The sequence below is a fragment of the Limanda limanda genome, chromosome 14, assembly GCF_963576545.1.
Source record: "Limanda limanda chromosome 14, fLimLim1.1, whole genome shotgun sequence".
NCBI lineage: Eukaryota > Metazoa > Chordata > Actinopteri > Pleuronectiformes > Pleuronectidae > Limanda > Limanda limanda.
Genome location: NC_083649.1, coordinates 6,611,787 through 6,629,965, shown reverse-complemented (window position 1 = coordinate 6,629,965; position 18,179 = coordinate 6,611,787). Strand labels below are relative to the sequence as shown.

At 41.8% G+C, this 18,179-nt stretch overlaps 2 protein-coding genes across 3 annotated transcripts; one reads left to right on the top strand and one right to left on the bottom strand.

The window, feature by feature from the left end:
• The first annotated feature begins 642 nt into the window (after positions 1-642).
• LOC133019586 (tyrosinase-like) lies at positions 643-5,986 on the top strand. 2 transcript variants are annotated; one of them, XM_061086117.1, is made up of 6 exons: positions 643-1,464; positions 2,525-2,741; positions 4,228-4,375; positions 4,462-4,643; positions 5,724-5,867; positions 5,919-5,986. In XM_061086117.1, exons 1-6 carry the CDS (start codon positions 643-645, stop codon positions 5,984-5,986), a joined length of 1,581 nt encoding a protein of 526 aa, XP_060942100.1. The 2 variants fall into 2 exon arrangements, with proteins under 2 accessions (XP_060942100.1, XP_060942099.1); XM_061086116.1 differs by having other exon boundaries at positions 5,724-5,986.
• A 2,180-nt stretch (positions 5,987-8,166) lies between these two features.
• Positions 8,167-17,433, bottom strand: chordc1b (cysteine and histidine-rich domain (CHORD) containing 1b). Its single transcript, XM_061085559.1, has 11 exons — positions 17,259-17,433; positions 14,207-14,256; positions 14,065-14,121; positions 13,778-13,923; positions 13,059-13,159; positions 12,753-12,811; positions 10,893-10,963; positions 10,559-10,664; positions 10,313-10,432; positions 10,136-10,198; positions 8,167-8,761 (listed from the first exon to the last, which is right to left on the bottom strand). Exons 1-11 carry the CDS (start codon positions 17,320-17,322, stop codon positions 8,579-8,581), a joined length of 1,020 nt encoding a protein of 339 aa, XP_060941542.1. The 5' UTR covers positions 17,323-17,433; the 3' UTR covers positions 8,167-8,578.
• Positions 17,434-18,179: the final 746 nt, after the last annotated feature.

Below are 18,179 nucleotides of genomic sequence, written 5' to 3'. Positions count from 1 at the left end.
TATATTGGGGTAAGTATACAATACAATATATTTCACATATTGTTCATTTGAGTTGTTGATATAAAAATATGACTACATGGCTGATTATCTCTCTCCTCATCCTGATGTCCCTGTCTCTCTGTGGACCCAGAATTATCATGGTGGTTTTCATCCCATAATGCCAGGAATAACAGTTTGCTTACTTTGTGGCTGTGTGTGTGTGTGTTTGTTGTGTGTGTGTGTGTAGAGTTAAATGCCTGTTTTCCGCTTAATTAACACAATAAGAGCCTGTAACGAGGTGATATGTTGCCTATTCATTTTAATGGTATCATCAGGCAAATAATACATTTTCATTAAGGCTCATTAAGACTGAAAAACTCCACTGAATGTGCACAAATGTCATTAGATGGAACTTCTTTCTTCTTTGGCTGCAGTTTGCTTTCGGCCTGATTTCCACACACACATCGAGTGAGCTTCAGCCTGAGGTCATGCAGCATGTGACCGGCTCCACACAGAGAGGGGGGGGGGGGGTGCACCGCAGAAATCCCTCAAGTATTTAACCCTGAGAATGCATCACATGGGCTCCACCACTGTGGGTTATAATTCCCCCTGCTCCTGCCTGTATCCACCGGGTCCACAGAGTGTGAGACCCCCTTGGTTGAGATGTCTCCTCTGATGGTCCTCACCCTCATGGTGGGTTTGGCCCCCTGCTGTGCACAGTTCCCTCGGCCCTGCGCCACCCGGGAAGCTTTACGCACGAAGGAGTGCTGTCCTCCGTGGGCCGGGGACGGATCCCCCTGTGGAGCCAGCTCGGGCCGGGGGTCCTGCGAGGACGTGGAGGTCTCCCAGCAGCCGGACGGGCCCCAGTACCCCTTCTCCGGGCTGGACGACCGGGAGAAGTGGCCCCTGGTGTTCTACAACAGGACGTGCCAGTGCGCAGGGAGCTTCATGGGCTTCAGCTGCCAGGAATGTAAGTTCGGCTTCTTCGGGGCGAGGTGCAATGAGAGGAGAGAGTCTCTCCGGAGGAACGTGTTCCACTTGTCCAGGGCGGAGAGGGTCCAGCTGGTGTCCTACCTGAACCTGGCCAAGCAGACCGTCAGCAGGGACTATGTGGTGGCCACGGGGACCTTCATGGAGATGGAGAACGGATCCAACCCGCTGTTTGCTGACGTGTCCGTGTACGACGTGTTCGTGTGGATGCATTACTATGTCTCCAGGGACGCGCTGCTCGGGGGACCGGGACAGGTGTGGACAGATGTGGACTTTGCGCACTGGGCTCCGGCCTTCATGCCCTGGCACCGGGTCTACCTGCTGCACTGGGAGCGGGAGATCCGGAAGATCACCGGGGATTCGAGCTTCTCCATCCCGTACTGGGACTGGAGGGACGCCCGGGGCTGTGAGGTGTGCACGGACGAGCTGATGGGGGACAGGAGCCCCCAGGACCCGAGTCTCCTCAGCCCCGGATCCGTCTTCTCTTCATGGAAGGTAAACACACATGGAACCCAACATCTAACTTGTCTTTCTCCAGTGATATTTATTCATGATAACAGATGAAATTAAATGAGAATAAATATGATATATTAGATGCTTCAGACATTTATTTATTCTAACTTGTAAACATGCACCTTAATGGATATTCTATAGTTAAGTGTAATTCATCTAAATGTTCACTCATTCACAGACTTAATATTTTTTCAAGTTAAGATATTTGTTCATCACCATTCTAAAATACTGTTACAGTTTTATTATTTCACTTTAATACATTTGTTTCTGCCATTCAGTTAAAATATAAAATATAAACAGTTAAAATATAAACAGTTAAAATATAACAAACAAAAATACAGTTTATGTATTAAGAAACTATACATGTTTACTCCATGGACATTATAAATAATAATTAATTATTAATATAAATATATCTACTCATTCACTGTCCAGGTAAAGAGTAATTACACATGAACAAGAAAAGTAAATCACAAATTGTACCTTTGTGTAATTGTGAGGATGAATTGAAAGTAAGTTATACAATATATACATTTATATAATATTGTTGTAGATAAATATCTATCTATCTATCTATCTATCTATCTATCTATCTGTCTGTCTGTCTGTCTGTCTGTCTGTCTGTCTGTCTGTCTGTCTGTCTGTCTGTCTGTCTGTCTGTCTGTCTGTCTGTCTGTCTGTCTGTCTGTCTGTCTGTCTGTCTGTCTGTCTGTCTGTCTGTCTGTCTGTCTGTCTGTCTGTCTGTCTGTCTGTCTGTCTGTCTGTCTGTCTGTCTGTCTGTCTGTCTGTCTGTCTGTCTGTCTGTCTGTCTGTCTGTCTGTCTGTCTGTCTGTCTGTCTGTCTGTCTGTCTGTCTATCAACCTCATCACCATATATCCATAGATCTATCAGCAAATATCATAACACAGTTAATACCAATACAATAATATAATATAATAATAATAATATTAACTCATTTCTAACAAACACCAACAATCTGTCTGACTGTTCACTTTCTCCCTGTCACCTTCATGCTGTGTACCACATGAATCTCCACCTGCAGGTCTTATGCTCCCAACCCCAGCTCTACAACGACAGAGGCGTGTTGTGCGACGCCAAGGATGAGGGCCCTCTGCGCCGTAACCATGGTAACCAGAACCCCAATTTGGTGGAGCGGTTGCCGACTTCGGCAGAGGTGGAGTTCACTCTCAGCCTGAGAGACTATGACACCGGGGCCATGGACCGCGGTGCCAACATGAGCTTCAGGAACACGCTGGAAGGTCAGATATGAGTCTGAAGAGTGAATGGTTGTGTGTTTGTGTGTGTGTGTGTGTGTGTGTGTGTGTGTGTGTGTGTGTGTGTGTGTGTGTGTGTGTGCTCCTCTATATGTTACCTCACATGATATTTGCCGTGTGTAGATGCAGATGAAGGGATACTCACCATTTCCCCTAAGGCTCAGAATCAATAGGTCTGAACATCTTCTTTATCATAAGAAACCTCAGCAACACACCAACATGCTCCTGTTGTTTGGTTTATGTTCATATTCTAATAACATTAGGATATTAGATTTATGATGCATTCATCAATGATTTACAGATAAAATCACAAATAGTAATGTACCATTGTTATATTCGGAGTGAAGTGAAATCAAGAGAACCAGAGAACTATCTAGTATTTTCACAAAACTAGGCAACTTCCTTATCCACTAGTTTTCTGTTTTTGTTTCAGGCAAGAAAACTAAGGTCAATATATTCTACCAAAAATCACGACATGTTGGACATATCTCATTCACCAGATAATTAATGTTTCTCTTCCACTCACTGAGACTCCCTGACTCGGTCGGCGAGGTCCTGTGGGACGCCCGCCTCCGCACTCTAACCACCTCTGCCCTATGGCTGATATCTGTGTATATTTTAATCCCAGAGCTGGAATTAAACTTGTACTCAAGATGGTAAATTATGTGCAAACTCTGTTATTGTAGGAAAGAAACACAATACATCAGCGAATTAAATAAAATGTATTTTAAATGAACATCTTCTTTTTATTGATTGTAGATTGTACTGTATATCAGGACTTAACTATCAGATTGGCACATTATAATAAAGTTGACGGAAGAAAAGCTTTATGGAATCACTATAATACATCGTGCACATAATTTCTACAGAAACAATCCTAAACTGTTTAAATTATTTTATTTTATTATTTGCCTTTATTTAACCAGGTCGGTCCCGTTGAGATACAATGACCTCTTTTCCAAGGGAAGCCTGGCCAAGACAGCAGCATACAAAACATTTCAACAGTCACAAGACACACAGACATCACATAACACAGATAAAATACATTAAAAAAAAAAAAAAAAGATAAGGCAACAGGACTAAAGCTCCGGATTCACATAAAAAACAAGAACAAGTGCGGTATAAGGCCGCTCCAATTTCTCTCACACGAGTCTTCAAAGTTTAAAGGTTTATGAGCTCCTTTAGCTTTAGAGTTTTTTGCAGTGCATTCCAAGCAGCAGGTGCAACAAACTTAAAACAGTGTTTTCCAAATTCAGAGTGAACTTTGGGCATAATTAATAAATAAAACTCATTTGAACGTAAGCAGTAAATTAAAAAAATGCTGTTCATATCCACGCTGGTGTTTCCAAATTAAAATATCCTGTTGTCAGTGGAAACCTGTGGGTGACGAGATCTCATTTCGCTCTTGATTTCCTGAACACAACAAGCTGCCATCTTGCTCAGTGCTCATGAGACACGTGTCCTCCTGCAGGGTTCGGGGATCCTCAGACCGGGATCGGAAACAGCCGTCACATGGGCATGCACGCCGCCGTGCACGTGTTCATGAACGGAACCATGTCGTCAGTGCAGGGCTCAGCCAACGACCCCATCTTCCTGCTCCACCACGCCTTTGTTGACAGGTGAGAGACGCAGAGAGACACACACACTCATACATCCATGTGCATTTACAGTAACTGCTGTATTGGGTTTTCTCTTTTAATTAAAGCCTTTATGAGCAGTGGCTCAGGAGGCACAGGCCGTCTCCTTCCCAGTACCCAGAGTCGAATGCTCCCATCGGGCACAACAGTGAGTACCACATGGTGCCCTTCCTGCCCCTCCACAGAAACAGAGATTACTTCATTTCCAGCAAGGACCTCGGGTACGAATACTCCCACCTGCTGGACGCCAGTAAGTGAACATCTGGGTTTTTCTACCTTTTTATTTGCATCTAAGGAAAAGGCTGTCATTGGTTTCCATTATCAGTGTTAATCTATTTCTCATCGACCCAGTGAATATACTTAGCAAACCAGTATGGTACTTAGTGGAGCGTGTACCTCTGCCAAGGCCTAATCAAGCTGCACCAAATTTCACAGACTTGTAGATATCAGTTTCCTAAATGTGAAGAATTCTTTTCAGCAAGATCCATCAATTATTTCCCTGTGAAAGTGTTGATAAAAACCCAATCCGTGACGTTAAAGACAGGAAATCATGGATCTGCCCCCTGATCCGGTTCGGCACCATACGTCCACTTCCACCAACATTTGTCTGTCCTGTGTTTTTTGTGTAATCTTGTTCACAAACGAACTCAGAGCAAATTCCTCTGCTAACGCCCAAGAGTCCCAGTCTGCACCACATTGAACATCATCATAAAAATTAGTCCCCTAAACATGCTTGATTTGTATTTTCAAGTTCCAGATGCTTAATCCACCAAAAATTTTGAAAAATCCCCAGAAACAAACAAACAACTAGAAAGAGGGAGAGAGAGAGAGAGAGAGAGAGAGAGAGAGAGAGAGAGAGAGAGAGAGAGAGAGAGGGAGAGCCTCCACCAGTCACCTCATGAAACCCCAGTTATATTCAATCACTTTTTCCATCAATTTCCATGAAATATTCTGCGAGAAATCAAGGAAAATGTTGAAAAATCTCCCAACGTTAAAGAAAGCGGGACAAAAGAAAATCCTGGAAGTCGGCCCCTGCTCTGTATCTACACCAAACGGATTAAAGGATTCTTCCTTGTCCCGTTCTGCTTCCTTCCACCAAGTTTAGTGTGAATCCGTTCAGTAGTTTTCTGTGTAATCTTACTTATAAATAAACAAAGCAGGGGTGTAAACATAACCTCCTCAGCTGTGGTAAAAAGGCCTAAACTCAGGGTCTTTATCTGTGAAAGGATAATTTGGTTTGATGCCATCTTTGCTTTATTTATAACTTGTGAGAGAACACTTACATTTTCCCTCCTTCTCTTCTTCCTCTCCTCTTTCTCTCTCTCTCCAGATCTGAGGCTGGCAGAATCCATGCGTCCGTTCCTGCAGGCGCTGCAGGACGTGTGGCCCTGGCTGCTGCTGGCAGGACTGTCGGGGGGGATTGTGGCGGTGGGCGTAGCTGCTGCCGTCTTCACTGTCAGACGCAGACTCGGAGGTTCGGCCTGGCTGCACGGGGGGAAGTGGAAACACTTATTTGCTCTCCCAGAGCGACAGCCCCTGCTCCGGGGTGACGATAGTGAAGACGGCCACTCGAACTACCAAACAAGCATGTGAAGCCTCAGCCAGGCCCCTGTACAGTGATACACACAAACACACATATATGAGTTTTAATACCAAAGATCTTTGTCTCTTATACAGTATTTTCACAAAGTATTGTGACATCGTAGCTCTGGTTTGAAAAGGTGCTATAAATAAAGTTTATTATTGTTATTTGTAGTCGTACAACCTTCAAATTCAGGGTTTTCAACTGTGTAATTAGTACTCAGCTGTGGGATGTAACAAAGTACTTTTACTTCATTAGTGTACTTGTACTAGATTTATTATGGGATACTTTTACTACAATGCATTGTGTTACATGATCACTTTGTTTTCTTTTTTATATAATCGAAAACAGAGGAATTGGTCTCAGCCATAATGATGTATTTGGTTTACAGTAATACGATACACTCGGCTAGTACTTTAATGCTTTAGATATATATTTATAACCAAGTACAAAAGTTAATGTGGTGATTTAACTCAAATGAATTAAATAAGTTTGCAGAAGCCTCAGGCGATTTATTATATATAATCTACATATATCTCTGTATTATCTAGTCTCTTGGTCAAAGCTCCTCCTGTTTTACAAAGACAAAGTGTGGAGAAGAGAAAGGAAAAGAGAAAATACACACATCAAAAATCTTAAGAAATCCAAAATTTCTTAAGATGTATCAGCACATACAGAACTATTACATATGTATAAATTCTCTCGAATTTTGAATCAAGCTCAATATTTACACTTTTGCAAAAATCTATATCTTTTATTTGATCTTCAAACATTTCTCAACAAATAACAATAACAATGTTCTTTAATTCATTGTCTTTCTTATTTAGACAGCAAGTTGGACAAAGATGATTAAATTATCTAATTGTCCAGTTTCCACAGTCGAAGTCTAAATATCCGATCTCAGCTCAACACATCTTTGTACAACATCGTTCCTTGTAAAAATATACAGTTTTGGTTTAGTACATCTTTTGTTCAGCTCAGTCCATAGTTCTGAGGAAATAAATGTATATTTTATTTATGTGGCTGTTGATTTAAACACACTTTGAATAACACATAAACAGATTCCTTTTTCTTGTTGAGTTATTCTTTAGGAAAAAGCAAACAGTTGATGTAGTCTATTAAGATATCAAAGTGTGAGACAAACCCACAGCGTCAGGATGTTCTTCACTATTCTTACAGTAAAATCATGCATTTGTTTTAAAAAAGAAGACCTGACATTTGTAAAAGTCATTACAGTCCCAGAAGTTTTGGTTCAAAACCTTCACTGGAAAGGTCACGTCTACGTTAATGCAGAGAAAGTGTTTCAGTTCACCAGGTCCCAACAGTTCAACAAGAACAACGACTCGAACAAAGCTTGTAGTTCTCAGTTAATACAGTACAAGAAATACTCAGATTCAGGTTATCACACACACACACACACACACACACACACACACACACACACACACACACACACACACACACACACACACACACACACACACACACACACACACACACACACACACACACACACACACACACACACACACACACACACACACACACACACACACACACACACACACACACACACACACACACACACACACACACAGATACATCACCCCAAGTTTTAAAGTTCCACTCTGAAGTTTATTTTTGGTAAGACAAATGTGTTCCTCAATAACTTCACCCTCACTTCTTGGTCTCATTCAGCCAAATTTATTTAATACATTCCGAGCCTCGACACATGCTGTCTGTAGCAGAGCAGTACTTCTGTTAAATAACACAGTATTTTGATTCTAAATACGTTGTATTCAGTCGGCATTCTCCGATATTACAGTACAGGATTAAAGCGGTGCCACATTGGTCTGAGCAGAAAATCAGGAAAAATCTAGCAGCGACCATTTGAAAGCAGATTTTGTACAAAATGTTCATTAGATATAATCATGTTAAAAAGGTGGATTGGTTGTATCATATTCCTATGTTCATTTATTCAGAATAAACTCATCAATAAAGCACATTTTAGAGATGGACACTTTCCTGCTCGGACGACATGGAGCAGCTTACAGATAAATATCTAAGAATACAGCATTTACTCCGATGTGATTCTGGTGGACCGAACAACGCACAATTTTACATAAGTCATGAAAGCAAAGAAAGGAATGAAACACATGACAACGTACAGATGGAATCATCTTCTTCTCGAGGAAGAGAAGACAAGTGGGATCCTTTGGGATAACGTGATGTCATCGGTCCATGTGACGAGACACAAACAAGGGCTTTATGGGTATGAAATGAAAAACGTGGTCACACCGGACTCTTTGTGTTGATCAGTGCAGTAATCAAGTGAGTCATTGTCTGATTGTAGGTCTATTAAAAGTCAGAGCCCCCCCCCCCCCAATCATGCAGTCCTTAAGTGAAAAAAAGGCCTTTAGAATAAGTGTAATGACCCAAAAGAATAAAGACAAAACATTTTAGAAAAACTGGCAAAATCAAGGAAGGTGGCGTCTGAGCGTTATGAGCTGTAGATGTTGAGGAAGAGGCCGAAATCCCATGCCAGCGAAAGAAGAGACTCTATAAAGAGGTAAAGAAAGGACTGAGTGAGTTGTAAGTCCTCATCATTCGTCTTCATCTTCGTCTTCGTCTTCACTGTCCTCCTCTTCTTTCTTCTCTTCCACCTTGGGTGGCGGGACGGGGGGAGGGAGGTCCAGACGAGCCCACGACATGGCCTCGGACTTCCTCATGGCGATCTCGATCTTGGCCGCCATCATGTTCACTGTAGTTTTACTCACATCTATCACCTGCGAGGGAAAAAGGGAGGAGTGTGTAAAAAGAGAGAAACTGGTGGTTTAAGGGAGAAACATAAAAAGTCCATGAAAAAGCCCCAAAGTGATATAAAACGAAATCCTGCTATCTTACAAATCTAACCAATTAGAGGTTTTGCAGAATGTTCCCTTATCTTTTTGTTGAAACACAAACCAAACCCAATTGATGGTTTCTTACATTCACCAAATTAAGGGCGTGCACTTGTAGCCCATGGGAGATAACTAATCCAAACAAGGGAGCAAAGCAGAAAGTTGTGTCCGAGACAGCAGCAGCACAGATTCCCCAGTACAAAGGGATCACAGATAAACTGGTCCGGCAAACACGACTCAGTGTGGATTTTAATTAGTCGTATGTTTAGCTTCTAATTCATTTTTCTGCTGTAATTGCTCCTTTTTTTAATCCTCAAAGGTCCCTGGTCTGTAGCACATAAAATAACATGACTTTTATACTTGTTATTTAATAACGAACGATAATAACTAGTATATTATACTGCAGTAACTTAAAGCAACGCTATGTAACTTTCACTGTGCAACAGCGCCCTCTGCAGCCACACGTGTTTATTAATCCTGTTGGTTATTGGAGTCCGCTCGGTTTAATATCTCAATGTTCTGACTGCGTAGTTCCAGTAACTGAACTGAAACAACCGAACGGTGGATATTACCCATGATCCCCGGCTTCCTGAAACAGAAGAGCTGGTGCTATAACAAATCCACCAAACTCTTCAGGATTTAGAAAAGTTTCCTGCTGAATACTGGAGATAAACTCTGTTTTCTAAATGTCTTCTCAGTCTTTTTACTGAGCTACAGTTCAACATTACTCTGCAACTTGCTGGACCTGATTCTATCAATTGAAGCTGTCAGTCAGTTCCACACTTCTCACAGGAGATCGACCCGACACACCAAAGTTACATAGAGCGAGAGAAGGTGTCCGGGCTGGTAACCTGACTACATCGACTTTACTGACAAACTTTGTATTTCAGTCATGCATCTCGTTCAATGCAGCCAGCACGGCTGCTGGGAGCAATTTACAGTCCAGTGTCTTGCCCAAGGAAAACTTTGACACAAAGACTGGATTGGCCTGGAATTAAACCAGCGACCCTCTGATTAGTGGACGACCCGCTGTATCTCCTGGGCCACAGCCACCCAGAGAGATGAGGAGGAGGAAGGAAAGCGGCTCCGTCCTCTATATTCAAAGTCAGTGAACCATCAAACTAATTTTGAAGCTTCTATTTTTTATGTAAAAAGTTGTTTTGCTTTAATAATTTACAGAGCCAGTATAATTGTTTTTAAACAGCACATATAAGAGATAACAAGACTTTTACATGAGTTTGAAGATGATACTGTACTTACCCCCCACAAGCTGAATTTCTGCGCAAATTCCTTTTCCCCTTCAAATATAAGATGTATGTTGAGCTGAAGCAGAGAACAGAAATAAACGTCAGATTGAATTTAACAAAATTAACAAAATACACAGTTTAGATATCCAGGGAAATCATGTTTCAGATGCAAATCCCTGAAATCCCTCACCGTGATGCTGTTTGCTTCCACGTAGCTCAGCTCGGGGACGGCGTTCTTAGCGTAGATGGAGACGATGACCTGCGTCCCAGTCTGGTGCCAGTCAAACCGACAGGGAACTACTTTCAAACCCTGCAGGGAGATTCCACACAGACAAGATGCATTAAGTCAAAGTCTCCACCATAAAAGCAGTTCCTCCACCGCACAAGTGTTCACCAGACTCCACTAGATGGAGTCACAGCCGCGGCTCACGCCTACCTCGTCTTTTTTCCTCCATAGATGCTTCCCCTTGGTGCAGCCCTCCTGAGAGAGGAAGGTGTTGAAGTCGGAGGTTTTCCTCTTGCAGCAGCTCCAGTACTTCATCCTGGAGACACAGGAAGAGATAACTCGTCACTCAAGAGAAATGGTAAACAAGTGGAGCAGGAAGAGAAACAGGAAAATCCTCCTGTTTCCCTTCACGCTTCTTTTTGTTTTTACAGTTTCAAGAGAATATCTTTCACTTCATGTTGATACAGTGAAACACAGAGAAGGAAAGTTCAGGGGTTTAATGCTAAATAATTCCATTATATAAGAATATATGACAAATACTAACCCTTCATGGAAGATAGGAAATCCAGAGTGGAAGAAACATGTTTCAGAATCACTTGCAGGTCCCTCAAAACTCTAGAGAGAACGAGAAACAGATTCGGTTCAACAGACTGAAGGAGATTGTTTTTATTATCTAAAAACATTGGGGGATGAATTGAGAACAAACAGTAAAGTAGATTCTCTTCAATGATTACTTATTTGAACTGAAGTCTGAGATTATATTTCTCCAGAACTGTCACCTTTCTGCAGATGAATCGTAGCATGCAGAAGGACTCCTTAAAATATATAGCTTTTTAAAGCCAGAAGCATATTTTAGAATATTATTGAATATTATTATCTGTAATGACTAAAGCATATTTTTCTATTTAAAAGAAAAATTGGACAAAACACTAGATTCAAACTCTACCAAGACCTCAAATGATCTGTCTACTAAAAGTGAGCAGCCCTTGAGAAAACATGTTACGGCTTTCAATCAAATCAGTTTAAGTACAATTAATGGAAGTTGTTCAAGTCTCACTTAAAGCTTCTTATAAAACCCTGTCAATGTAAATTTCTCCCCTCACAGTTTATGTTCTAATCTCGGGGGGGGGGGTTCTGCTCTGACAGCTCAGATTAGCTGGAGCAAAAAAAGTTTGGTTTAAATCCGTGTCGGTACAAACGAGGTGGTTAAATGGTGGAAGAGCTTTCTGGGGAGTTAAATGTTAGTTTGAGCATTAGGTTGGAGTAACATTATTTTATTTAACTGCAACTATAAATATGTTTAAGATTTCCTCTAATACAGACAATACAGGGTTCTCCAGGCCCTGAGCATATTCAATTGGTTAATTAGTTTATTGTCCTGAAACGTTGTACTAACACATTCAACCCCTCAAACAACAGAGCAACACCCGGTTCACATCACTGAACAGCAACAATAACAAGGGCATCTCAATAACAACATTAAACTTCCACCGATACTAAAAAGGCGCCGAGACAACAGCTGGCGAACAGCGGGACCATGATGTCTTATTAAGTGTCCCTATGGCTGCTGGTATTTGCCATTTGCCGAAGCCTGTTGCTTCTTATCGACCTGTATCTGCGTCCTGAGGGGCATTGTGGGAAAGTGGCAGTTGAGTGGGTGAGTGATGTCCTGTGTTACCGAGGCAGGGAAGCAAGTTCTGCTCTGAGAGGTCAGGTGTGGGACGACCTGTTTATTCTCTTTGTTTGGTCTGTTACAGTGAGGGTGTTAAAGAAACAAGAAATTTCCAAATGACTAGGGTGTGATTTGGACATTCAATATTAATAAACTTTTAAACAGGGGACCAGCTCTTCTGTAGAAGCAGCGGCTGGGACTCATCAGCGTAAATGATGTTGTCCATCACGACCTCAGTGCGTTCACAGCAGAAATGACAACTAATTCTCCAGCTCAGGGTTCTACCTCCTGAGTCAAGCACCGCTGAGCTCTGAATAAACAGCTCTGTGTGCGGCAGCGGTGGCTTCAGGGTTGAGTGGACCAGTAGTAAGTCTGTTTTAACAATTTCAGAATGAAAAGCTGCAACCTGCATCACCACAGGAAGGGCAAACAGTCCATTACTAACAGGAAGGTTTAGAACAGGCACTGACCTAGAGATAATACTGTAATTTGAAACAAAAAAACTAGATATTACCAAGGGCAAAGTCTCAGATTTAATAGATTTTCACCAGTATTGAAAGAACTCTACGGGAAATGCACATAAACGCCGTAACCAAAAGTTGAATAACTTCTTAATCTAAATACTAGTACTTTGGTTTAGTAGTGTTAACATTAAGCTCTTAAGGATTTTTACACATTTCAACACCATAAGAATTTGTCCCACAAGGTTTTACACGTGACACTTTCACCTACTTTGGTACAGCCTCCGTTTTTACAGCACGTTCCGATCTTGATCACGTCGCTGTCTTCCTCTATAAAGAGACAGAGACACAAGAACTGACTTTCAAGAGCATCACAAAAGTACTGCATTCACAAATATGACACATCGGCCCGTCCCTGTCAGCTGTCAAATTCCCAGTGGCCGTCCATTAACTTCCGCTGTCAACACGACCTTCCCGGCTACTATAAACAAGAAGTGAAAACCTGTGATGAAGAGGAAAAACAGAACCGCGGACGGGTAAAGAAGAGACGAGAGTTGATGAAGTTTAGTTTCTTCACCTTTCTCCTCTGCTTTGTTTTCAGTCAGCTTCAGTTTCTCCAGCGCCTGCTTCAGAGAAGTCGAGACTTTGTGCTGCAACCTCACCATCGGCTCGTCACCACTGCAACACAAGAGAATGAATTTGTAACTAAAATCAATTTGGAGGTGTATTTGGATTTTTAATTTAATTAAGGAAAACATTATCGGCAAATATCATTTCAAAATTAGCTCTCTGGTATGAAGCCAGCCAAAGACTGATACACCACATGAAAGGAGTTTCACTTTTCAGTAGTTATCACTTCATCAGTCACCTCACCCGTCCACTTTCTTTTGAACTCTGGTGGGAAGCACCTTGGGTAAAAGACGAGAGAACGCCTCGGTGTACGTTTGATGATGTCAGGCTGATTCTGTCTCTGATACTGTATCTATCCTTTTATGCATTTGCTACTGAACCAGAATAATTCAGAGCAGGATGTAGTCTTTGGAGCCATATACCATATTATTATTTCAGTACTAAAGGGAAAGCCCTGTATTGAGCGGAGAAAAACTTGCTCGTCTAATCGTGTTTATCTATTTTTTCTCAAAATGCCAATAAAAAGTTTTGACATGATCAAATACATTTTTAGTGAAGGCTACATCATGTCTGCTTTAATGTGGGGAAACTGCAACATTAATAGGAGCTGAGGGTATTCCTATAGTATCGATTCAAAACAAAAAAAATACAACGTTTGAAGCGAACCTCGGTCTGCGAATCGCCTCCTGAGGCATCGGTGCGGAAATGATGAACTCGTTAAACTTGTTTTTTTGGTCGTCTGTTTCTGACGTCACATCTGGTTTCACCGGCTCAGGAGGCTTCTCTTTGTTGTGGGGACCTTTGGTGCAGCCCTGCGAGGAGAGAGTGATTGTGTTGGACAATGAAGGCTCAGCCAAAATACGGCCGCAGCTATAAGGCGGCAGTCAATGCTTCGTGAAAACAATGGACAATGAGACATTGGAGTATGGATTAGGACATGGACATGGACTCACAACAATGCTGAGGAAGTCAGAGAAGTCCGTTGTTCTTCTCTTGCAGCACGACCATCCCTGGAGGAAGTTACAGAGGCATTAACTTTAACCAGGAAACAAGAGGACAGAACACGAGCTGACTGTGCACTTTCAGCCGTTTTACCTTCAATGCATCATGGAACACAGGGACTCCCGGGTGATAGGTGCAGCCATCTGTGACAAGAAAACAACGCTGATTAATTAGGAAGAAAAGTATGTGACAATATTGCAAATAGTGCAACAAAAGCAGCATTGAATAACATTAACATGTTTACAGGCTTGTAGCTTTACTGGCCTGGTTTATAATGAAATCTACATTCATGAATAATTAAAACTTTCAGCTTTCACAAGAAGGATTTCAGCCTAAACCGCTCAGTGTGGAAAAAGGCCTTATTTTTTAATAGAAAACGCTGAGTAAAGTTGTCAAAGGTTTTGAATGTTGCACGACATTTTGAGAGTCAACAACTGCAAACAATCGAGTCACTTTCAGCTGTTATATTGGGACCATGCTTTTCTAGGTAAAGAGCTTGTCAGTGATGTGGTCAGCAGAGTCTGTCGCTGCCTTCACAGGTCAAAGTGACGTGAACCTCACAGAGAAGCACGGAACAAAGGAACATTAACTAACTATAGATGCTGGTTATTGCAGCAAAATTCATGTCTTTATGGAAAATAATGACTTTAACGGTAGGGTTCAAAAATCCATATCAGTAGAGGTCCACTAGAGGTCTGGGAAATCAAAACGTAGAGTATATTATAAAAGATGAAACGGAAATACGATTTTATAGATAACGTTCATTCTTCATGTCAAAATAAACCATAACTGTCACTTTCTTTTACATAATCTGCATCAAACACTTTGCATTTGTCCCTGTAAAGAGCAGATTTAAGAACAATAAGAAATCTTGACAATCCCTTGGTTTAGTTTTGCTTTAAATGAAAAGGACAGCATTATTTTTTTGAATGTCAATTTAAGGGAACAGCCCTGAAAAGCAAATCAGAGTGGAATGAATAAAGAAATTCAGTCGGGCGACACTATAAATGAAGCACTTTCCTCCTTACAGTGCAGCCGGAGCTGTGGCCATTCCATACTAATGTGAGAGATACCCATCTGAGATTGAAAGGTAATGATAATATACTCCAGTGTTATGAAAAGAGGCATCCTATTAAAATGGAAATTGGACTTGACTCCTGCACGGACTATCTGGCACCACACAATGTCGTACCACCTGAAGACAGAGAGGACGTTTCTAACAAATGAAAATAAGTGACTGGCTGGGGTTTTGTCGAAGGAGCTGAAGACAATGTCACTGCCTTCAAATTCAGATTGTGTTTAGATCAGTGGCTTCGTATCAACAAGCGTCTAATAAACAAAATGTATCTTAAGTACGGAAACTCGAAAAAGTCCCAGTGTCAGTGATTTTACCAACACAACCGGATGGAAGTTTTTATCCCTGTGGTTTTGTTGGGGTCGTAAACCTCAGAATAATTAATTTGTTTGTAGAGAACAATAATCTTTAAATTATAAATTAACAGTAAAAATGTGTGGGGATTTAATAAGAACATTTTCATATAATAACACACTTAATAACATGGTGATTGATGGTGTTTGCCATAACAATTGTACTATAAACATAATCATGGTCTCTTCTATACTTCTGGGGACACGTATGTCAAACAAGCTTTTGCTGATGAATAGTGTTAAAATTGCCTGTTACATGACATGAAGTGCTTTGCCATTGTCTTGAAGAGGAATAACTAAATAATAATACATTATTTAAGTAATAAAATAAAGAAACATTCCAGATAAATCAGGAAGGACTCCTAAATATAGCAGCTGATTATGAGTATCATCTCTGTAACTGCTGGGAATGAGGCTTCAAAATATACTCTGGCTTTCCTCAGGCCATTGTGGTAGCAAGGAAAAGGATGAGCTCATAAATATTTACATTCCTCATTGTGTTTCCTCTGGATTTTGTGCTCCTGGGTCTGAAATGTTCACTATTCTTTGTTTGCTGAAGGGCAGACGTGCCATAACCACGAGGTTTGTAATAACAAACCCACTAAACCTACACAGGGCTGTTTAAATATCCTTATAATAACTATAAACTCCTTCTCCAATTCTATAAAACAGTGGTTATACTCAAACATGTCATTATCTAGAGTAGTGACAAAAACTGTTTTATTATTCGTTTTCAGCTGTTGTGCATATGTGGGTTTGGTTCTAACCTTTATGTACTTTTGATTGATTGTCTTTATATAATTGTTGTTGTACTTTTGTGTTGTCAATGTGCCATTATCATTGTTTACTTATGTCATTGGTTTTAATAAACCATGCAAAGTGTCTGTGTATCTACTTCTACATCTTTTAGACATGTGTCTTTATTTGTATGGGTTTTTTTTAGGTGCCACTTGCTTGTGGTTGCAAATCTGGCACATTTATTCATAATAATTTAGTTATTAAATGTGGGTTGTCCTTTGTAAATGAATAAAGAAACATAAACATGGACTGTGAGGATGTTGTGGTGCATGGGAGGCAGTAGTGATCCTAACATCTGTATCCAGATGTTGGGATCACTTCAGTTGTGATTTATGACTCATGTCTGTGTCCTAGGGATATTTAAACTTGCAGGACAACTCGTGTGAGGGTGGATTGTGATTTTTTTCAAACAGATCTAAATGCTGCTGACACTCCTGCTACTTTAATGATTCAAAGTTAAAGTTGAATGATTATTTTAGCAGCTTTAAATCCAAGGTATTGTAGGAACAAGGTGACACGAGTTTAACGGTGTTAGACATGTGTAACTGCAATGTTGTGATTATGGAATAACACTGAGGATTGTATTGTGTAATAAACTTGTAATAACAGTAAATACACGTTATAACCCAGTGACTGTAACACACAGTGCTAACGACTCAGTGAAGTTTGACCCCGCTGCTAATCACAGTAGCTTAGCATGCTACTAGCATCGTGGTAAACAGCAGGCTCCACATGTTATTACCTAGCTGAGTCTCTGTCTGTATGGATCTTTATCTCTATGGATGAATGGAGTTTACAGCCCCAGGCACCAGGTTAGCTACCCGGGGCCCAGCGAGCCCGGCCGCCGGCTACAGAAACTTCCAGAAGCACCGGTGTTAGCATGCTAGCATCCTGAAGGCTAACCGAGTACGCTACTCACCGTCCGGGTTGTTCTCCGGGTCGAACCTCTGTCCACATCCCTTATTGTAACACAACACAGACATGGCGACCCCCTGTGGAGCTAGATCACCTGGTCACCGGTGTGTGGAACCGACCGAACGGGCTCGAGTGAACGTGTGTGTGCGAGAGAGCTGGCTAGCTGTGCATCGCCCCGATCTCACTTCCGGGTTGTGCTCGGCTGCGCTCGGCAAACATCGGAGCTCGCCCCGCCCCTCCTCCTCCTCCTCTCCCCCTCCTCCTCCTCCTCCTCCTCCTCCTCATCCATCCCGAGTCCGCACGGTCCCGCACCGGCCACAGCTGAAACTTGCGTGAAGCGACATGTGCGTGTGAACCACCTTTCCATCCCGCCGGACTCGAACCTCTCCAGGACAGCTGACTGGTTTGAAGACAGTTTGGTGGGAAACTCCTGCAGAAGAAGCCGGATTTACCCCCCCACCCCCCACTCCACTGTGGTCAGGTGCACGGCAACTGGGGCAATAGCTGCTGTGTAGTTTCTTTATTTTTATTTATTTGTTTTGCAGAAGGACGTCTGCAGCCTGGAAGACAACTGCTCGTCCTGGATTTGTGCACATGCATTCATTTAATTCCCATTTCGTGCATCAGCAACGATTTCTGCACCGTTTTTTTTAATTTTTTCTTGTGCAGAATCTTCTGTGGGAGACGGGATGGGGAAGGATCCACTTCCACTACAGCTGTTTCGTCTGAAGGTAGGAGACCCGGTGCGAGGTGAGAGAAGTCTGAGCACAGGAGAGTTGATGCAGCTGCAGAACTGAAACTCGTGGATTTTGCACGGAGCTCCTCTGGGTCTGCATCAACACATGCAGGCAGGCGGCAATGAATGCAGCTTAAATATCCCCTTGTCTTTCTGAAAAGCCTATTTGGTGTTGATTGTAATCCATAT